Source organism: Astatotilapia calliptera, chromosome 19, assembly GCF_964374335.1.
Source record: "Astatotilapia calliptera chromosome 19, fAstCal68.1, whole genome shotgun sequence".
In the NCBI taxonomy this organism is placed as follows: Eukaryota; Metazoa; Chordata; class Actinopteri; order Cichliformes; family Cichlidae; genus Astatotilapia; species Astatotilapia calliptera.
This window is the reverse complement of record NC_137440.1, coordinates 20,159,392-20,182,717: the sequence shown is the minus strand read 5'-3', so window position 1 is coordinate 20,182,717 and position 23,326 is coordinate 20,159,392. Positions and strand designations below refer to the sequence as shown.

The 23,326-nt window shown below is 40.8% G+C and overlaps 1 protein-coding gene across 4 annotated transcripts in view; it reads left to right on the top strand.

Annotated features, from left to right (window-relative positions):
- The first annotated feature begins 18,818 nt into the window (after positions 1 to 18,818).
- The window catches only part of trim9 (tripartite motif containing 9), a 51,553-nt gene continuing 47,045 nt past the window's right edge, over positions 18,819 to 23,326 (top strand). For all 4 annotated transcript variants that reach the window (XM_026151509.2, XM_026151506.2, XM_026151508.2 and 1 more), the window contains exon 1: positions 18,819 to 19,797. In XM_026151509.2, coding sequence (XP_026007294.1) covers positions 18,964 to 19,797 — 834 coding nt within the window. In that variant the 5' untranslated portion in view covers positions 18,819 to 18,963. The remainder of the gene's footprint in view (positions 19,798 to 23,326) is intronic.

Below are 23,326 nucleotides of genomic sequence, written 5' to 3'. Positions count from 1 at the left end.
CACCAGCGTGCGACGTGATATGTTGTAAACGAAATTTATGAAGCACTGCCAGCCACCCAGGCAGAGACAAGGATGACTTGATTTTTACCACAGCCTGTCTAATTTTTAGATTTTACTCTCTTTATAGACTTAGTTTCATCTCAGTTTATCTCCTCTCTTTCTAGTGTGTTTTAGATGCCTGTTTCAGTCCAATATGTCTATTTTTCATGATTTTATTAGTAAATCAGTGAAGGTGTCTGTATGTGCATGTGTGTGCGTGTGTGTGTGTGGAGTGTGGGCCTTTATGTATTGGCTATGCGTGTCCTAGCCCAGTGAGCCTCTGCAGTGTGATTCCCTCTATCCCTGCAGTTCTCTGGGGTTTATAGTCTGCAAAGTGGCCATGTCGCAGTGTGGCGTGCAGGGAAGTGAAAGGGAGGGGTGATGCATTGAGTGACAAAGGAGGAGGTGCTCTTAAAACTGGATCAGTCGGACACTGGGTCACTGGGCTGGGGAGTACCACTGATTCTGCTGAGCTCAGCTTACGTCCCAACATCCTGACTCACCGCTGACCAGCGCTTTAATCTCGACTGACACTTTATTATTTTACTGAGGCTGTGAAAAGCATAGATTATTGCTTCAAAAGTAATTGAATGTGTCATGGGCTCAAGATTAAGTAACTTACGTGCTGCGTTTCAGTTTATATGTAACTGTTAATGCCAGATAAACTTGTATATTTCCCAGAAGCCTACGTTATATATTTAGCGTAGTCCTGAAAGTATTTTACAGGAAAACGAGGTCAGAGATGTTAAAATGAGAGAGACTTTATCTGCTGTTCTGTTTGTGTTTGTGATTGAAAATAATTCTGCAAGTTTTGCGGTTTATGTTCATTTAATGATAAACAAAGTGCATTCTCCATGTTCTCTGTGGTTATTACAAAGCAGTGGGGACAGGTTCACTGGGATTTCGCGAGCAGTAGATTAGTTTAGGAGCATTCGTGGGTAATGGCGTGCAAATTGGGATGCCTCTTTATGAGGCTATGTAAATGTGTCAGGCAGCAGCAAGGGAAAGCCAGCTCCTCTGGTTCCTCTAATTGGATTTGCACGTGTGGTAGAAGGCCTGGATTCATTTGGAACAAAAGCCTTTATTCTGCTCGTCCTACACAGTCCATCCCATTGTTCTACATTTTCAACTACCTGAGTACAACGCTGGAAAAGATGCAAGGTTGCTTTTAGGAATCAGCTCACAAAACAGAACATCTTAATTTTATTATTAAAGAGGATTCCACCACTGATCTTCAATTTAAAATTAATGATTAACAGGCTGTTTTTGAAAGCACTACAGACTGACGTGAGCTATTAAGAGAGGAAATACTAGCAGCAGCTCTTCAAGTCTGTTTTTATGCCATTTCTGAGAGCTGTTTGTTGTTCTTTTTAGTCATAATGCCTTAAATATGGTCTGATATTAGCTTTATTGACCAGGAAATGGAAATGATGTGCTATTCTTTTTAGCTTTTGTAAGATACAGTCTCGATCAAAGGTTTAAAACCACTTGAAAAATGGCAAAAAAAATCATGTTTTTCATGGTTGGATCTTAACAAGGTTCCAAGTAGAGCTTCAACGTGCAACAAGAAGAAATGAGAGTGAGACTAAACATTTTTTTTTGAGCATGCAATTTATTGAAAACAATGCTTAAACTGAAACAGGCTGTTTTACAGCAAGTTTAGGACCACATGTCTTTAAAAGTCAAAATCTGTGCAAAAATGTGGATTCATTGTCATTTTCTGTCAGGTAGTCACACTGTCATGATGTTCTGTTGGCAAAGGCAAAAAAGCTTTCTCTTTTTGAACGTGGTCGGGTTGTTGAGCTGCATAAGCTGGATTTCTCGCAGCATGCCATCACTGCTGAGCTGGAACGTAGTAAGACAGTCATTTGGAATTTCTTAAATGATCCTGAAGGTTATGGGATAAAAAAGTGGAAGTGGAAGACCCAAAAAGCTGTCCATCAAGACACTGGACGATCCTTGACTCAATTTAAGGCATTTACTGGTGCCGACTGCAGCCCCATAACCATCAGACAGCATTTGAGACTGAAGGGCTTCAAAAACAAAAAAATCTTCACAGGTCGTCTCGTCTACTTGAACACCACAGAACTAACCGTATGGACTTTGCAAGAAAACATCAAACATGGTACGTTAAGAGGTGGAAGAAAGTTTTATTCTCTGAAGAGAAAAAACGTAACCTTCATGGTCCTGATGGTTTCAAACGTTGCTGACATGACAAGAAGATCATACCTGAGATGTTTTCTATGCGCCACAGTAGGAGTGCCATAATGGTCTGGGGTGCTTTTTCCTTCAGTGGAACAATGGAGTTTCAGGTGGTATGTCCAGATGTTGCAGAGAGCATCCCTCATAACTGAGGGCTCTCATCTGTGTGGTAACGGCTGGGTTTTTCAACAGGACAACACTACAGTACACAATGCCTGCAGGACAAGGGACTTCTTCCAGGAGAATAACATCACTGTTTTGGACCATCTGCATCTTCCCCTGATCCAAATCCAACTGAGAACCTTTGGGGATGGATGGCAAGGGAAGTTTAGTAAATGGACAACAGTTCCAGGCAGCAGATGCCCTTCGTGTGGTCGTCTTACGAGTTACGAGTTTTTTGGAGGTGTGGTCATAAACTTATGATCAGCTGTAAAACAGCCTGTTTCAGTTTAAGTGTTATTTTCAATAAATTGCATGTTATAGTCAGATTTCATTGGTTAAAGCATTTTATTCATTTTACCCTGCTTTGTGTTTTCTTATAAAGGTGCATAGCTTGTGTAGATCACCAGATAGATAGATAGATAACTTTGTATTATAAAGTGTCTGCATACAAGATAAAACCAGTCAGTGCATCCCTATGCACTCAAATATTTGACTACAGTTACAGATTTGCATTTATTTGGCTCTGTACTACATTAACTTTAGATTTATTGCACTTCAGGCAATAAATCGCATTTTGAACATATTGTATTCCTCCTACTTTCCCTACTTTCTCTCTTAATATCAACATAAAAGGTTGTTTTTATCTGAATACTCTAATCCCCTGAGGTGACAGAACACTGTGTAAACCTCACAATGTTCCCAAACAATCAGTCTGTATTTTAGGCAGTGATTACAATGAAAACTCTTTTCTCACTGTTTTATTTTTATGATTTTGCATCAACCAAATTGAACCCAACCTCCCTGCCTCCGGAGCTCTGAGGAAGCCATTAACACCCGCACATATTCTCATTAATGTTGGCACGCTGCAGATCTGAAGGTGAAGGCAAGATGCGTTGAACATGTGTGTGATAAAAGCAGTGAAACAAATGGCACACTGTGATTTCCTATTTGATGGTAATGGTGAGAGCAGGAAAACTCAGCCTCTTAAAAAGTAGGTCTGAAAAATGATGTTTTTGTGTTGCACTCTTTTATGTGTGGATTTGAATTTTCCGGCTTGAAAATGAATATGTGGAAGGTATCTTCCTGATAACGCAGTTACTCATTCTTTATTTGATAATAAGTCAAAAATAAGCAATTGCAGAAAGCTTTTCTGTCCTCTAAAACGTTATTTTCTTAAACCGGAAGTATTATTACACTGTAATAAATATAATTTTTTTCAATGTCAGACATTCAGCAACAAAAAACAATCCCCATTCCCAGATACTGGAGTTCTGGACAGAATATAGGACAGGTAAAAGCCTGAATGCAGAGCAGCTGGATACCACCTGGGTATTAGCTGACAGGGCAGATCAGACTGATGCTCTTCAGACTGAGAAAATGCAGGAAAAGGCGATTCTCAGCTGTGCAGAGTTTGTGCACAGCATCATGCACACATTGTTGGTGAGCTGTGAACCATATAACTGGTGATACAACCACCAGTCATTAGTCACCAACTGGTTGGTGAGTGGGTCCCGGAAGTTGCTGCCTATTACTAAATGGAGTGTGTGGCAAAAAGAGTGCTGCACTAAAAACCTCCTTGTGATTGTAAACAGATTGCCACAGTTGCCTAAACAGTAGTTTGCATTGAAGATGTGATTTTAAAACACTTGCAACTACTAGCCAAGTGGTATTAAAAGACAACCAATGCACTCAAAGGCAAAGGATCTCGGTTTCCGGTTTGTGTCAAACTTTTCACAGTTTCATCACCACTTTGAGAGTAGTTGGCATCTTCCATGTAAACTTCCATGTAAACCATGTCAATTTGCTGGAGACCAAAGCAATCCGGAAGAATTTTTCACCACCTTTTTTCCCTCAGAACCAGTGGTTAACAGAAGGACATGAACCGGCCTGTAGCCCGGTGTGAATGGCCTTAAACTGTCACCGCTATTTTCACACGTCCAAAGTGTGATAGGACAACATCACATAGTTAGCAGACGAGTTGGGAACTGGGAGGTGGTCTGCTGTCAGTCAGTTACAGGAGTGCTCATTTCGGTGCCAAGATGAATCCAAGAAAAGTTCAAACAAGATGTAAACAGGCAATAAAAAAACAAGATGGAAATGGGAAGCTAAAGCCAGAAACAGGGGCGAACCGATGCAGACAAAATAACTATGAAATCACTGAGGTCAGAATAAGAAAAAGACAGCAACTCAAACCAACTCGTGTTTTTAAAACAAGAAGAAAATAAACCTTCACAATATTTGTGATAAAAAATAATAATAATAATTTCACCACCTGCAGCAATAACCTGAGATTCAAAACTTTCTCCGTTTTCTCTCACATCCACATCATGGTGATGACTGACTTCAAACCAGAAGAATAACAGAAAGCTGGACTCCTGATCAGATTTTGTAAAAATAAACTGTACTGGTTAACATCCTGCACATGAATCCTGATCACTGATAAAAAATGGTCTCTGACAAACAGTACTCCCTCTGAATCCAAAGACCCCAGTGGTCCCACAATAGTTTGATGATTGTGAAAATAACACAAAGCCTTTGTGATTACTGGTTCTCCACCCAGCTGAACCAACAGAAGATCTATCTACAGCATTATTAACTGTAACTCAATTTGGCCTAGTGGGACTTTCTGTATTTCAAACTGCCCCAAATCTCTCTTCTCCATACTGTTTTATTTCATCTAATTTATTTAATAAACTGTTTCAATATTTAATAAGCAGATCCACTTTACTGTGTTCTACTGAAATTAATTGTAATCTGGTGTGACTAACTCAAATTCTGTTAAAGAAGGCCAACATTATATTATTTATACTCATTCAGGCCTGTGCTGCTAATATACCACCAGGCTTTTTTCATGTTTATCCATAAACAGAAAGAGGCAGTTATATAAGTTGGCTTTCCTTGTTTCTGAAAAAGCTCGGTACCCTTGTAAGTACAGTCATTCATGACTCAGTGACAGATGATGCTCTTGCAGGCCTCTACTGGCGTCTGAGAGGGAGGCTGGGTTGTCGGAAGCAGTGGGTGGACAGGGCAGGCAAGCGCGAGGAAACGAAGCAAGCGGTGGGAGGCGCACAATGGCGTATCATTCACCGACGGACACCCACACAGACACACACTCATGGAAACACGTATAAAATGTATTTATGTAACAGGCTTCCTGCCTAGAGCAAAGTACACGAGTAGATCCTCTTCCTAAATAAAAATAGACACATCTTTTGAAACGGATGCCTCTTCAAGACGTGATGTAAAACATTTCCATCGCCATACTTCTTATTATATGTTACATCGCGTCACGATGCCAAATGCATTGTGCATAACGCTTGGCATGTATTTAAAGTAATTCACCTGTCACTGAAGACGTCTCCTGAAAGATGCAGTTTGAGGTGGGTGCAGGGATTGAGAGCACTTCCTCTGCATGCAAAATCCCCCCTGAATTCATTTCAGCCACTTTGTGTTGGCTTTGTTTAGGACAATTACACAGTTGTTTGTCTCCATGGAACTTTCAGTTTTCAATTTTAACCCTTTCAACAGAGCAAGCCAGCTTCCAAATTAATTGCGGGATTATATTAAAAGATTCTGCAATACTAACAGGCTTGCAGTGCTTCCCATTTCTGAAAGCAGTCAAAGACCAAATATAGAGCATGCAATATATACCATAACAGTATAGCGCAATCCACAGAGAAGGGTTTGTGTAATGGAAATAATCTAAAGTGAGCTATAACAGCTGTGGCCTTAACGTGGTTGTGCTATAAGGCCGTTAATTCAATGTTCATTAACAAGTTCTTAGTAGAAAATGGGTTAAGAAGATTCCCACGCTTTGGGCAGCTGTCTCATGAGCTTCTGATGATCTTTTTGGACATTTGCAAATGTAAATAAAGGGGAGGTCCTTGAGCCAAACTTGGGAATTTCCATCAAAGCAATGACCTTTAACATAATGATCCTTCATAATACCAAAAATGAACAGCAAAAGCAGTCTTAAAGATGCATTCAAACAAGTACAGTTATTAATTTATGTGTTGTCTTTTTAAATGAATCAAAATGCGTTAACTTTTTTATATGAACACATTTCACATGGCAGTAACCCAGCGAACAAAGGAAAGTAGACAAGGTCATACTACCTAAGTTTAAACCAAGCATCAGAGTGGAGAGGAAAGACAACTGACTGCCTTTGAGTGTGTTGGTGCCACACATGCTGGTCTGGATATTTCAGAAACTGATGATCTACTGGGATTTTCCCACACAATCACTTCTAGGGTTTATGGAGAAAAAGAATAGTCTAAAAGAACAACCCCAGTCTTGGCACCATTACGACATCTGTGGAATTAAAAGAAAATATATCATTGCTAACATGGCTTGCATTAGTGCCACCTAATTAAACTTTTATCAAGTGCGTAGTTGTAGCTATTTTTATACACACTTTGCAAATGCGCTCATAAAGAGTTGGCGCTCAGTCCTTTTGAAGGTCATAAGCTTCGTCTGGCGTGAATGTCCAGGTGATCTATTGTGTAAGGTGACCAGAGTGCAAGAAGGCTAGGGCAAGCACGCTTACAGACACAACTAACTGTAGATGAAGTTCTAGGTCAGAGGTGAGAGATACATTTTCTGGTAACTGCATTTGTGCCTGCATAGCAAAAGATGATGCAAGAGGTGATGCAAGCATGAAATGAGCAAGTCAACAGGAATCATCTGGAGGGGGAGACGGTTGAAACAAACAGCCATGTATGGTAAAAATGTTGCTGATAATGGGAACTTGTCTAACTGTCATTAACTGTTAATCAATCATTAACCGTAACTGATGCATATTATATTTGTCATGGTCCTGAGTCTGAGGACTCAGTGTTTTGTGTTTCTTTATGCTTTTGTTCATTCAGAGTGTGTATTCTGTTGTGATTTTTGCCATTTGTTAGGTTTCTGTTCTTTGCCTGCCTGCTCCCACTTCTCTGTGTTCCCTCTGTCTGTCCACGGTGTTATTGTGTCTGCTCATGAGTCTGCCTGTCAAGTTCAGTGTCCTGTCTGGTTCTCTGTCTGTTAATTTCCTGTTTTATTCTGAAGGTTCATGTCTGATGTGAGTGTGTTCAGTTTACATTTCCCCTGTCCCGTCAGCTCTGATTTCTCCCAGCTGTGTTGCCCTCCTGTCTCTTATCCCCTGATTACTGGTGTGTGTATTTAAGCCCTGTGTGTTCTCCTGCCTGTTGCCGGTTCGTCTGTATTACTCCATGTAAGTCCGCGCTTTTCTGCATTCATCTGTGTCTCTCTGCGTTTTTGTATCCTCCGTCAGTCTGCGTCTCTCTGCCTTTCACCCCGTGTCCTGTGGATTTCTAGTTGCTCTTTAGTTTTCCCAGTTTAGGTTTCCGTTAGTTTGTCTCATTATTCGTTTTCTGTTCCTGCCACTGACACCTTGTAAATAAACTCCACTAATCTTTTCATACACTGCTTGCTCTTGGGTCCTTTTTCCAACTCCACACGGCTCGCCTCGGCAGCCGTGACAATATTCTTTGCTGACACAAGAAGGGGCTGAACCCTGACATATTAAAACCATTTTGTGCTTTTTAGCGAAGATCTATGCTGATGTTGTTACAGTATACATCTTCCCACGCGTGTGTTTAATAAAATCATCGTTTGACTGAACTCATCTGGGCCAATGTTGGTTTGATCTTATCCTCAATAGCAAAGAATTGGGACACATCTTACAAGTTAAAGTAGGGTCATTCAATTTTCCATGCAGCTTCACCAGTGTGGTTTACCCAGGACAAATTCACAATCCTCAAATGATACAACAACAATCTCCAGCTCTGGTTTGGCCAAAGTTAACATGAGGCTGTTGCAGTCTGTCAAAATGTTTTTTTCTTTTTCTGTTGCAATCTGTTGTAATCGTTCTCCGCTGAGACAAAGCCAACTGTATTTACAGTTTTATCAAATTCAAAACATTGCTCAAAACCAATGCTCAGAAAAAATGCAAAAAACCCAAGAGCTACATCTAAGACTCTACAGGCTTGATTCTTTTTAACATAACTCTACACGAAGGTTAATAAATTTACAGAAGTACATTCTAAAAATCATCTTTTCTTATTTAATGAATCACCATTTACAAAAATAACGATAATTTCATCAACATGTCAGAGGTTTTCTATGTTTAATGAGTCTACTGTCGTCACATGCATGTACCACGTAAAAGCACAATGAAAAGACAGACGTCCAGTTCACATGTTTTCGTAACTACATAATAAAAGCTGGTCTTTTTCAACCAGCATGATTTCAAATAGTTTGAGATTTCAAAAAAATATTGCATTTCCATTCATTATTTAACACTGGCATTGCACTAGAAATAGCAACGCATATTACTTTAAAAATGGAGTAATTAATGACTTCAGTGGGCTAAACTGGACCCTCGCGGGACACTGTCTCTGTGCCCCGGTCAGTACGTTTTTGTTTTTAGTGTTTTCTTTCAGTACAGTATGAGAGAAGAGCGACTGTGTGAGAACTATTTTGATACTGATGAGTTGTCATTTGTAGTCTATTAAGAAGGAGTTTTCTTGCAGCTGCCTCTGGCCCATTTACAGCTGCTATTTTTGAACACACTGCCCCCCAAAGGCTGGGAATAGCACTCTGTACTCGATCTGTTTAGCACAATAGCAACTGTGTGGAGGCAATGGTATTATTTTTCATATTGAAGAATAATACTGCTTTAATGGATTTTGAAAAAACTGAACTGTGTGGTGCAGAGAAGAATACATTAAAACAGGTTTAAAAGCATTAAGAAAATGGCATGCCACTTAATAAACAAGCACTGAATATACAGCTGATGTTTGTGTCAATAAACAAAATGATTTATGTTTCTCGCAGAAAGAGTCAATCATGACCCCCCCCCCCCCCCCCCCCCCCCCCATTTTCCAGGAGTGTTGCTGTTACTGAGATGATGGAGGCATCGGCGAGAGTCCCAATGGATCAATGGTCACCACACCAATCTCTCCAGTCCGCATCTATTGTGCCTGTGGGAGGTCAGCTGTCAGTGGGGGGGAGGGGGGGGACACTTACAGGGATGTGGATAGCTGTAAATCAAAGAACAATAGAAGGAAACAAAGAAACGAGGGAAAAGTGGCTAGACTGAGAGAAAAAAAAGTTACACAGTGTATTATCTGTATTAGTTTGTGTTTTTATATATATATTTTTTTTATTTGAACACTTTTTCAACACACGAATAAGAAAAAGTACAAGACAATAGTTGGGAAAATGTTAATCAAAGGTAACCAGGTCTATCTTTTTGCTGTGGTGAAGTTTAGCAGTAAGAAATATCACATTAAGGCACATTTAAAAATAAAGGGGGGGGTGATCAGAACAGTCAAACCTGGCCAAGTTACAGTGCAGGTGAATGGGGCTTCACAGGATTTTTATCATTCATCTTATCAATACATAAACCTGCTCTTTCTGATCACTATTGTTGGTGCCACTGTGGTTTTATTTTGTAAAATATTTGCACATTAAATCTTTAACTTGTGCATATCAGTGGGACACAGGCTACATCTAACAAAAATGTATTTTATAATAGGATGTGTCTGTCAGGATGAACCATGGGAGTTTCTGGAGCTTCTATTAAGTGGCTGGCCTCTTGCATTAGCTATTTTTTTTCCATAGGACTCTTAGATTTTGCTGCTTGCTACAAGCTTCTCCCCCATGTTCTTGTTACTATGAGAACAAGTTCAAGTATATAGGTATATGTAGCATGACATCACCCATAAACCCTACAAAACCAGTGTTTTCTGTGAGGGTTGGCCTAATATTTTGTTTGCTTTTGGGTCTAATGGGCAGTAGACAATGGAGAGATACAATGCAAATTCTTCACACAATAGCTGCAGGTCAACATCAAGTGAACCACTTTCACAGCTTCTGTCCGTTTCTCTCTTTTACCAGAACGTCTTTCATCCATGAATTAGTTCTGCTGTATTCAAACAAAATCTCCGTTGATTATACAAGTAACTGCAATAAAACCTTTGACCAATATTCATGAATCACTCTCAGCGGAGTTCCCATGTTTTTTCATTCTCCATCAAACTTTAACTGGGTCGCAATATATTTTGGCCATCTCTGATTTTTGCAAGCATATAATGTGAAAGTAGAACCCTCATCTGTTTTTACTGAATCAGAGGTAAACAAAGGAGTCCTCGAGAAAGCTATATAGCCTGCAGTAATGAGAGCTGGTGCCATTAGAGGGGTCCCTGCTGGATCCTTGGTGGGGGTTGGGAGATGGAGTAAATGTATGGATTGTGGCCAGTGAGGCACATTTCATCTATGTTGTTGTTGGGGGTGCTGAAACAAAGGAAAGGACAACCGAAGACACCACAAGTATTATTTTGTTGACCCTTCTGTCTTAATGAGAGCTTTTAGTCGAGGAGGAAAGAGGTCCAGCAGGTCCAGCATCTCTCTGAACTACTCAGCTTTATTATTTACTTTTGTATTCCTTACCCCATGACATTTTTCATTTTTCTCTTGATTTGACTGTCAGGGAAGAGATCAATATTGTCCTTTCTGTGCTCAGTTCCTCTGGTTTCTTTGGGTTAGGAGAACATCATGTGAGTCCCCGTGCAACAGGAGAGCTGGGTTTAGAAGCAAACCTCCAACCCACTTAGATTTCTTAAAAAATCATTACGCTATTAATTGCAGCACAAATTCCCTGTGGAGCCCGGACAGTTTGCACGGGAGAGGTGCAAAGTGATGGTGCACGTGGAGGCCCCACATGTCTCTTCAGACAGCCCACGCATGTAGTGAAATTGCTCTTCATTAGTGATGCAGTGCACTCTCAATTGGTTGTTTTTGTGGAAATTCACAGTAGCATCAACCTCGGCCTCTCTCACAGGATGACTGTGTGCAGAAATACAGAGGGGGAAAAAACCCAGCATTTCAGCTTCAGTTACAGCTGCTCCAACCTGTGTATTTATACCGAGAGCATGGCACAGACCGGCCAAGAGCCAAACCAAACCAGCAGCTAAGAAACACATCATTATAACATTCCTGTTGTCTCATTTATGGCAAACAAAAGCAAACACAGCATTCAAAACTTTAAAAGAGTACCTCAAAATTCCTCTTTTCACAGAGTCACTTAAAAAATCCACTTTTACTGATCAAATATTACTTGTTTGTTTTGTGTTTTTCTTGAAGTGAGTGAGGTCAAACATAAAATGCATGACTCTGCTGTCAAAGCAAAATGTAAAAATCTCCACAAACATTTTTAGTTCAACCTTTCTTCCAAACTAAGACATTTAATATGTTTTTCTTTACTTTACTTTCTTTTTCTACTTTTTCCCTTCCTCTTTTCACTTTCTTTTCTTTCTCAGATGGGAGTTGAACCAGGCTCTGGTTTTACCCCCGCCTTCCTTTGGCAGGGTTTCTCCTGCCTTCTGTTCCATCCGGCACACCTGTCTGCATCTACTTGTTATCCTGAGATTCAACGGCCAGCTCAAACCTCCTCTTTGCCAGATTGTTGTTAGCTTTGTAGTGGGAGTCATGGTCTGTTCCTGCAAGTGGTCCAGTTTATTGTTTTCAGAAACTTGACTTTACCCTCTCATCTGCTCACTTAGTTCTCCTATATGTGTGTTTTGGATGGATCAAGAACCTCCAAGTTAAGTAAAAATGAAAAACGAAGCTGTCTACCAATTATCTCTGTCACTGTCACCTACCTCCCCCACCTGCAAGTTTACAAGGAAAATGCAATCCTCCAGTGTCCTCCAGCTCGATCTCTTGCAATACTTAACAGATTGAAACGTACCTGAGTTGCTCGTGTAAATAAAGAGCTAAAATTTGCATTAGTCTTCTGAGTCTTGTATTTGAGTCCATTCTTTCTTGTGAATATGACATAATAAGGTGTAATATGCCTAAATGAAAGTAAGTCGGTTGGACAGAACTGCGATCTGATCTCTCAGGTGATCACTTTGCCCTATGCCCACAGGTCATGTTTTGAAACCTGTTTTGTACTCAGTTGTATTCACAAAGCATCTGATTTGTTAAGGTGGATTATCTTTGTTGCAATCTATATCCTTCTTTCTCTGCCATTGCTTCTTCTGTCTTGCTCAGTATCACAATAGTCTTCAGTCACTCTCCAACACTTCCCTCTTCTTTAAGGAAAGGTCGGACTAAAAGTACACTTTAATAATTGCACAAAAACATCTCAAATATCTGTTTACTTCATGAATCTTTCCCTGAAGGCTTAATTTACAAATACTGCATCAGGAAAATGCATTTATCAGGTCACTGTGAAGGGCACAGATGGTTCTGAATCCATAAACATGAGCTCATTTGAGCTTTGGGAAGGTGCTGCATTGTGCGGAGATGTCAAGCACGGTGATGGTGGGCTTTGGTCACCCAGTGTGTCCTTTCTCCTGCAGAGAATCCTAATAGCAGATGGTAAAATATACAAACTATTGCATAAGGAAAAGGTTGGTGAAGGTCGCCATGGTCACTGAAGGTTACATAAAAGAGTGACTTGCATACCTTTCAAATTCACTCAAGCAGCTCAATAAGTTTAGGGATAAGTAGAGTGATCTCGGGATATTAATGGTGCTGATGGTGTGTTAGTAAAACAATTAAGTGTCAGTGATTATTAATTTCCTGATATCTGCTGACAAATAAAAGAAAGCGAAGGATAAAGTGTCTTATTGTTGGGGCACCACGTGCTGCCTGAACAGCTTCATGCACCGTGGCATCGATTCTGCTGCATATTCTGATGTTGGTAGTATATAGAGTGGTCTAACTCATAAGTACAGGATTTCCCATATGTGTTCAAGTGATTCGATGTTTGACGAGTGTGAAGAGCTTAGCATATGAGTCACAGCTTTTTCATACTCATCAAACCATTCAGTGACACTTAGCGGATTGTCATCGTGAAAGAAACGGCTCTGACACAGCTGCTGGCATCTCACAAATACACACAAAGTGTGCTTTAGTGGCTCTTGATGCAACATTAACGCTCACGCGGATGCTCGTAAAGAACCCTTTGGATTTTCATTTAATTGCACTGCGTATGCATGTTTTCAGTTGGTTAATTTGGTGCCTAAACATAACCAGATAGTTTTTCACCGCTTTCACTGTGTGCAAGGTGTGCCAGGCACCTAAGAAAAACTATTCCTTGTGCATAGCTTTTGAAATATGAGCAGAATTGGACTAAATTGCACACTTTTGACACCCAACCCCACTGAGACTATTTTGGACTTTATCCTCTACACCTCTTACCAGTTGTTCCTTCTGCCACTGATACTTTACTCAGTTGAATCACTTTCCTTCTTCCTGATGTTACTTTTAACCATCTACAGTATAACATGCTCTCTTCTGTTTCATGTGAACCGCCACAATGTCTGGTTGGTAAGCCACCAGCTGCTTGTCTGTCTGGGACTTGTAGGCATTCAGATTTGCTGCTCTCAAAATATCTTCAGTGGTGTGTACCATCTGGACCTGGGAACAAATTTGGTTTTGCTTCTCCGTGCACCCTCTCCCAGATTGCATCTCACACTGTGCTACTACGCTCACTGACTGCTTTATGAGGTACAGCAAATATCTTACCAGCCAATCATCTAACAGCAACTCCTGTAGCTATGATCCAGACAGCCTACTGAAGTTCAAAGTGAGCAACAGAATGGGGAAGACAGGTAACTTAAATGAGTCTGAATATGGTGTGGTTGTTGGTTCCAGACAGGCTGATCTGAGTATTTCAGAAACAGCTAATCTACTGGGATTTTCCTGCATACAACCATTTCTGGGATTTACAGATAATAATCAGAAAAATAGAAAAAAATATGCAGGTAAAGAGGTGAACATCCAGACTGCTTAAAGCTGATAGGAAGGCAACTGTAACTCACATTGAAGCAGATGACCACATCTGGTCTGATCTTCTGCTGCAACTCTTTTGCAATTACATGAGTTCAACAAAGCTTTACAATAGAAGGCTTGGAAAACCATTATCTGGCCTAATGAGTCTTGATTTCTGACCCAACATTCAGATAGTTGGGTCAGAATTTGGTCTAAACAACATGAAAACATGTACATTTCCTGTCTTGAATCAGTGCTTCAGATGGTGTAATAGTGTGGGAAGATATTTTCTTGGAACATTTTAGGCTTCTTGGCACCAGCGGAGAACCATTTAAATGCCACAGCCTATCCTCATATTGCGATACGGTCTGGGGGCTTTTTGCAGTGTTAGTTGTGCTCCGTTTTGCCTGAGTTTCCTGTTCGATGCAGGGGGTTGCTGGACACCTGGCCATTGTTTTGCAGAGCTTTTGAGCCAGTCATAGCATATTGTTCCTAACCACGTCCGCCCCTTTATAACCTTTATGTTTAAGGAGCATATGTGTGCCAGAAATGTTTTTATAACTAAATATTTGACACCTATTCTGATGAATAGGAATTCTAATCTATCGTACATGGACAGCTGGAAGTTTGAATCTGACTCTTTAAATTTAGCTCAAAACAAAAGGAACTTTAAAGGTGGTTTATAAAGATGCTTTGCTGTGTTGCACAATTTTGGATTCAGTGTAACCATTCATTTTTTTTAAATTACAGTACCTTCGTGCTTCCAGAAGTTATCAAACCACAATTTCTCTTATGCCAGAGGTCAAGAACAAAAGCACACGTATCCCTTCTAGTCTTATCTTCACAATATCACCACTTTGTACCATAGAGATTGCTATCTAGGCTGAGCTGTGTACCATAAAGATCCTTCAGTCTGTGTGCTTCTTTACACAGATGGCAGGATGCCTCTGGGGCTGCAAAGGGAGTCTGTGGAGAAACGAGGTAATAGACTCAGAGTAACGCACAAAGGAGACTTCATCCCTTATCGATGGCAGTGCAGACTCCGAGCAGGATGACTGAACTCTGAGCTGAATAGTTTCAACTGACAAAAGCGGCTTTTTATCTCTGTTAGTGATTCAGGTATTGAAGGTGAAACGATGAACTGTTGCATTAATGTACTTTTTCAAGAGCATTCAAAGGAGAGCAATGTTTGGACCCACCTCTTCAATGGCATATTGGAGCTAAAAGAAACCAAATTATACACTAACACCTGAATATATGCAGTAAACAAAACAATATGTATGCTTTTTCTGACACATAAACATGTATTTATACATAAACAGTGTGCAGTGACAATGTGTGGCCCTCACATACCTCAGACCATGCATACGCATATATTTAGAGCCAGTCAAGCCTTTGACGTCATTTAATATTATACAACATACATGCAGCAAATCACTTCATCAGAACCTCTGCGTGACTCAACAAAAGTGATGAATATGCATTTGTCTTTTGTACGTCTCGCTGGAATGTGTTTGATCAGTTCCCTGAAGACGGAGCATCTGTTCAGTGCAGCAGTTGCCTTTATTGTGTTATTAATGTAGCAATATCTTGTTAACAACACATGCCTCCTCCCACTATAAGCACTGAATGATAGCTTCCACTGTAAAGCTGCCGTTGCTGGGAAGGTAGGAAACCTGCTTATAAATTAGCTGTCCAGTTAAAAAAAACACATTACTGTCACATCGGTATAAAATAAATGCTGCTGCAGAATGTTCCCAGGCTGGTGAAGTAGTTTCTGAAGTAATGTGCTCCATCTTTCATATGGCAATCAAAGAAATCCAAGTGCACGGGTTCTCCCTGTTTCCCTTCCATAAGAATGGCATCTTGGCTGTCATCCTTCCACTGAGAGCATTCCAGATGAGCCTTCAGTAAACATTTATGAAGATGCATCTCTCAGATCCTGTGTCAGGATTTTTTGTTTTCTTATATTTATTCAGATATTGTTCATCGCTGGAAGAAATGCACAATACTGTATGTTTAATAAAGCAATTCAAGTTATAAATAAACTTGGGCTGCCTTTTGTTTTGAAGACAGTTTTAAATACTCACTGATATGAACTGTGAGAAGAAAGATGATTTCAAAGCATTCATTGAAGGTTTATTAGAAATTAGATTTAATTTCTGTTCACTGAAAATGATGGGCCTGCTGTTTGGGATATTGCTGGGTATTTAAAGAATTAGCAATAAGAGTAATGGGAATTAAAATCTGCAGCTGTTATCTTTAAGTAAAACTCTTCAATGCTCATCAGTTATTTCTGAAAAAATAACCAATTCATATTAGGTCATCATTGATAATTATGAATTATGAATCCGGTACCTGGTGGACTAAGACCACCAGGAACCGGAACAGCTTCTTCCCCACAGCTGTCAGACTCCTGAACTCTGCCTCCTGACATCTGACCCACGTTAAACACATGGACTGGACATACACACCCACAACCACCTACACACACACACACACAATGGACAACTGTACCCTCATACACACAATAATAACATGGACTGAACCACCACTCTCAACCACTTGCACTTCATATAGCCTCTGTAGAAATTATCCACATATCTCACTTATCTCAACTGCACTACTGTATAATTCTGGATAAATAATCATTCTGTTCAATACGATAATTTTTAATTCTACAACTGTTTATTACTTGCATAGTTCACATTTCTGTATAGCTGTATATCTCATATTTCTGTATAGTTTTTCATATTTATATCCTGTTCATAGCCTGTACATACTTATAGTTATAGCATATTCATAACATACCTTCATACTGTGTACATTATAACATACCATAATAGACCCATTTCTGTAATATACTCACATATCTATATTATAGCTAATATATGTTTGTAATATATCTATATCATGGCTAAAGCACTTCTGGATGGATGTAAACTGCATTTTGTTGCCTTGTACCTGACATGTGCAATGACAATAAAGTTGAATTCTATTTTATTCTATTCTATAATTAATAATTGTTTTATAATTAGAATTATATTCTCCCATAACTTGACCTTGTGGGGGGGGGGTTATGGTTTCTTGGTACTGTTGTCTTTTCTCTCCCATGTTGGTGCACATGAGGTCACTAAAAACATCAGAACGATCACAGACACAGGAGCATTCTGGGATGGGATCCATGAAAAGTAAAAAGAAATCTGTGAAGATTTCCCGGTGAGAGCTGCCTGGCCTGTGTGTCCTGGCAGAAGGAGAGTGTTGGCAATGAAGAACAAAAAAAAGAAAGAAAGAATACAAAGTAAAGATTTACTCAAACAGGAAGCTGCACTGTAGCCCCCAAATGAGGAGATTACACAGAGAACAACGCCATAATGCCAGAGGAGGCAGCGAGCATGCATCCAAAAATAGCTAATGGACTTGTTACAAACATTTGGTTGAAGTCAACACTGTATTTGGTTTAATCCAGGGATGCATTTGCAGGGATAAACTCACCATTTGTTGTATATTTTCACGAATCTGAGATGATAATGGGCAGAAACATTGACAGCACAGGAAGCTCTGGCAGAAATTAAACAACTCTTTGACAGTGTTGCAAAAGAGATGTTCAAAAACTCCGTTTTCCATTTTCCAGGTGATGCACTGAAAATGCAACTGTGTATGTGATTGTGTGGTTGTTCACACTCAAGTTTGACATATTTATCTGGAACTATGACAAACTGATTATGTTTAACAAAAATTTCCTAATTAATGCCATTTCTATTCCCAAACTTTCTTAGGAAATATGCTAATATAATCACACTAAGTGGCCTCATGTCGCCCTCTGGGCCTCTGAGAAAAAAGTATTCTTTTAAATGGGATTATTCCAATTCATTTCCCGGTCAACAGCTTCACTGAAGACTAGCTGCTCACGTTGCCATGGATGTCTCAAAAATGACTGAGGTATTTGGCCAGAGAAATAAAGAGGCTCTGGATACTCAAGGAAAAAAACACTTTGGAGTGCATTTGAGAGCCGCTGCTTTATCTTATCTCACAAGGTGTCAGTTTCCATGTTTTCGCTCAGCTTCAGCAGTGATCTTTGCTCCCTGTGCGGATGAAAGGAGCTTTTCAAACAGCAAGTTTGCAAGTTTATGTTGTGCAGCAGTTACAGAGAACTAAATACAGAAAATTAGTAATGATATAAATGTCAAATATTCTCTGGTTCTAATGTTATATCATACTCCCAAACTGTGTTATATCACTGCAATTTAGCTTTTGTTTCTTTCCTTAACCACTGGTTGGACAAATGTTTTTTTTACAGATGTCACATGTTAAATGAAAGCATATGAAGGACGGATGTTGAGTTCAGATTGTGTTTAGTAATCATTTTGTTCTATTGATTTCCTTTTAAGGCTCTAAACAATTATCCTGTGCATTCACTGATGTCCACACGCATTAGTGTCTGCTGTGTATATCGCTCTAGAGCTCATTAACGGACCTTCACGCCGACAGTTCATTTGTCCAATGGTTGTTTGGAATCCACTGGTTGTCCAATAGCAATCCAGCCTGAGCTGACGCTGCGTGCTTATTGGTGAGTAGTGTTAGTATGCCTCCTTTTCGTTGATGCCTTTCATTTGGTCAAGGTTGCACTTGCAGTTTTAACAGCAGAACGCGACTGGAGCTTCGTTTACGCGCAAACAGAGAGCAGCCCGATCAGCCGAGGCTCTGCCGAAACTTCTCCCGTTTCTATTTGCACACCCCGGAGGAATCTCTCACCTCTCAGGAGCAACCATGGATGAAATGGAGGAAGAGTTAAAATGCCCTGTTTGCGGCTCATTTTACCGGGAGCCCATCATACTGCCGTGCTCCCATAACATTTGCTTAGCCTGTGCTCGGAATATTCTTGTGCAGACCCCCGACGCCGAGTCTCCACAGAGCAGCCGAGCCTCCGGGTCCGGGGTCTCCGATTATGATTACCTGGATTTGGATAAAATGAGTTTGTATAGTGAGGCGGACAGTGGCTACGGTTCCTACGGGGGCTTCGTGAGCGCTCCGACCACCCCTTGCCAAAAATCACCGAACGGGGTTCGGGTTTTCCCCCCGACTGTCCCTCAGCCGCAGCAGCAGCACCTTCTACCGCACCCCGGCTCCTTAACTCCGATCCCTCGTAACTCTTGCATCACCTGTCCACAGTGTCACCGCAGCCTCATCCTGGATGACAGGGGACTCCGCGGGTTCCCCAAGAACAGGGTGCTGGAGGGGGTGGTGGACAGGTATCAGCAGAGCAAAGCGGCCGCTCTCAAATGTCAGCTCTGTGAGAAGAGTCCAAAGGAGGCCACCGTGATGTGCGAGCAGTGCGACGTCTTCTACTGCGACCCGTGCCGCCTGCGCTGCCATCCTCCCCGCGGTCCACTCGCCAAGCATCGCCTGGTGCCGCCGGCGCAGGGGCGGATAAGTCGCCGCGCCAGTCCCCGCAAAATTTCCACTTGCACAGAGCACGAACTGGAGAATCTCAGCATGTACTGTGTACAGTGCAAGATGCCTGTATGTTATCAGTGTTTGGAGGAAGGGAAACACGGCACGCATGAGGTCAAAGCTTTAGGCGCAATGTGGAAACTGCACAAGGTACGTGCGTAAAAATGATCGGGGTGCTAAGATTTGTCTTCGTCCCTTACAAGTGCGTCTGTTTCTGTCTTTATTTATGTTTTTGGCCGCTCTGTGCAATGATTCAACATCCTCTGAGCTGAGCAACAAGTCTGTGTTCGAAATAATTAGCGCTGTCGTGTCAGCTCTGCTTAGCATCCGGTAGAGAGGTACAGAGCTGTGGGGTGTTCGTTCTGCCGCTTTGGATTTAAATGAGTGTTTAACAATAGTAAGAGGATGCATTTTATTGCCTGATACACGGTCCAGCTTCATGTGACGCTGCCTTTAGCCAAACACTGCCAAACAAACCCGAAAGGCAGTGGCTCATTTTTAATTTTACCTCATAAGTGGACAACTAGAAGCTGCTGTTTTCTGTTTGCATGACCATGTAAATGATGACCATCTGTCTCACGAGATGCCAACATCAAATTCCTTCAGTGCTTTGACAGCTCACAGGCGCCCTGAAGATCATTAGGCATGGCAAACACTGAAGCTATGCTTTATTGAGAATGGGGAGTGAAGCACAGATGCAGGCCTGTGGTGTGAATTGAGAAGCTATTTTGGAAGCTGAGTTGTTGTGGGCAGGAGAGGCAGAGCTGAGATTATCTACGCCTCTGCACCAGCAACCCTCACCTCCACACTCCAGCCTTCAATGAAGAAGGGAAGAATGTAGAGCTAGATATAACTCACACATGCACCCACACACACACACACACACACTCACACACACACACACAGGGAGCATGCTGTGTAGTGGAGGTGTCTCCTGGTTTCCATGATAAAACCAAAAAAAAAACCAAACAATGAATGTATTGAGTGCTGGTGCACAAGCAACACAAGCACATCATTATCTCCCCGTCCTCATCATTTATACTCAGCAATCTGGTTTTATATGTCTCCAGAACAACAATTTAAAAGCACCCCACTCCGATCATTCCTTGTAGGGAGATAGAGTGTCACTTCAGATGCGATAGACAACTGTAAAATTGCTGGGAATATCAGATGGGGTCGAACATTTCGTTCATATCAAATTTCCATCACATGAAAAGTTGCCAATCTGTTCTGCGTAATCATGCTTGGATGTAAAATGGGAAAATAGTATTTTTAGAAACCAATCAGTGGTACCAGGAATTTTAGTGCCAATATTCAGCAGGTGGCACTTTTTTTTTTTGACTGTATCTCACGGCACCTGGTTATTTCTGATCTATCATCTGATCATCTGAAGCTGCCCACGGAGCTGTGACAGATGGCTCAAAGCTCAGAGTTGGCAGAGCTGAGCATGGTCATCTTTGGGAGCTTCAGGGTATTCCTCACAATGTTCACTGGAGAAAAAGCTTTTTCACATCTTGATAAATAGTTACTGCAAAATGACAAGAATACAAACAAATATTCTATGTAACGATTAGAAATCTCAACTTATTTTAGCTTATTTACTGATTCCCCCCCCTCCAGTATGAAGTAGAGACTGACCAAACCTAGATTTCTGGCGCTAATGCCAAAATACAGACACAGGTTTATCAAACAATGTTGATTAAGTTACATTGCAAAGGGAAAATGATGGATTTGTGCCTTTTTAGGGGTCATTTCTCTTCTTCACTTGCACAAATATTAGAGATGGATCATCTCATAAAGCTTCACATTTTGCACACAGTCCTAGCTCTGTGTATTTCCTCCACCTGAGCATCTTTAAACCAGCATGATAGAATCTGGCCCCCTATGGAATCAAATTTTCACTCTCCTTACTGGGCAAGTAGCAGGCTTTACATTTTTCAGCATTTTCCCAAAAAGCCTACCTCTGGAAAGACGGGTTAATAAAAATGAACCAAAACAGCACAGTTGCAAACTTCAAGAAAACTATTTGAGCTTCAAGGTTTTTGCCGTAGCCATAGAAAAACCAACCAGTATTCAAAAAGCATGTCCTGCTTACCCATATACTTACACAGCCTTAGAAATGCCCATAAACATCTTGCATTCCCCTTCATGTTTAAACTGATCAAAGCTTTTGGTTGTTTGATCTGTGCGCTTTTGTGACTGAGCCGGCGAATTTTTCATCTTTGCTGTCTAATGCTGATGCACAAAGTACCACACTAAGGATCTTGATCTCGAATCCACACCTGCAGCATTTACACTTCAGAGCTGGAAATGTGGTGATATCATTTAATAGGATCTGTTCTGTTTTTCAGTTGCATTTTTTCTTGTCTTTTTGAGCAGAAAAACAGTGATTTCTCCATCTTTCTGCAGCATTTCTCTCCTTGCTGTAAACGACTTTAACCACCTGCTGCCATAACAGCCAAATCCCTCTTCCTGAAGTACAAAGCAGCAAAGGTCTCTAAGATACTGGACCCCATGAGGAATCCACCCCACATGCTTTACACTTCTCCCCTCTGCTGCGTTCTAAAAATGAATGCTGTTTCAGATCATTACTTGCGCTCTACATGCTTTCCTCCTGCATTAGTTCAAACGCATTCTTGGCTTCTCTTCTAGTCTCATAGGCAATAAAACACCCTGATTTATCTCCAAGCTCTCCTTTTGGTCACTCTAAACCAAAATGGTCATCAAGAAAGAGCAGAAATGAAAGAGTGACTTTGTACTGGAAGGTTTTATGTGGTGGCAGGACTTTAGTGTTGATCTCCATGAATCACATTAAAAAGAGTAAAGGGGTATCATCAGTGTGTTAAATTGCTACACAGTGAGTGGTCCTCAACTCTTCACGGATGTCATAACAGGTCACTGAATGCAATCCAAGTCACGGTCTGCCACTCATTATGTTTAGTGGCAATTAAAGGTGATTAATCAAACTGAATGTACTGCATGTGTGTGTGTGTGTGTAGAAAATAGGTAACAGATTGCAGCAGATTCTTTTTCCTGCTACAGGAAGGGAGATAAATCAAGAGGTTTGACTTTGAGGGTTTGCACATGTGCTATCTTTTATCTTTACTCCTATTAAGAAAAAAAGGTCTAACAGAAAGTGACACTAAGTTAACCCAAACTGATGCTCTACAAGCTCTCATTCAAGGTGGCCCCAAAAGCAAGCTAATGAGGACAGACAGAACAGGTCACGTGGCTGGGAAACATTTTAAAGTCTTGTTTCAGCCTTGAAGCTGATGTAATTTCTTGGTAGAAGAAGCTACCTGGAGCTTCTGTTAAACTCAGTGAGAGAGAAGGAAAAGCCTTGAAAATTCACATACAAGAAGCAGGTTATTTGTCCTTTCCTGCTTTAACCCTTCTGTCGGACTGTCGGGACAGCCACATAAAGAGAAGCAGAAAAAAACTGTCCAATACTGTATTTAATTAGTAATGAGAAGGATGTGTCATGCTTACAGTTAATTATTGCACAAATGTTTCAACTCAAAGGTGTTTTGCATGATGGCTTCGTTCAAAATACGCTTACTGGACACTTTATTAGTTACAGCCTGCCATTTCTGGTATGGACTTTCTTTCACCTTCAGAACTGCCTTAGCAAAGTGCTGGAAAAATTCCCCAGAGATTCTGGTTTATATTGACATGATAG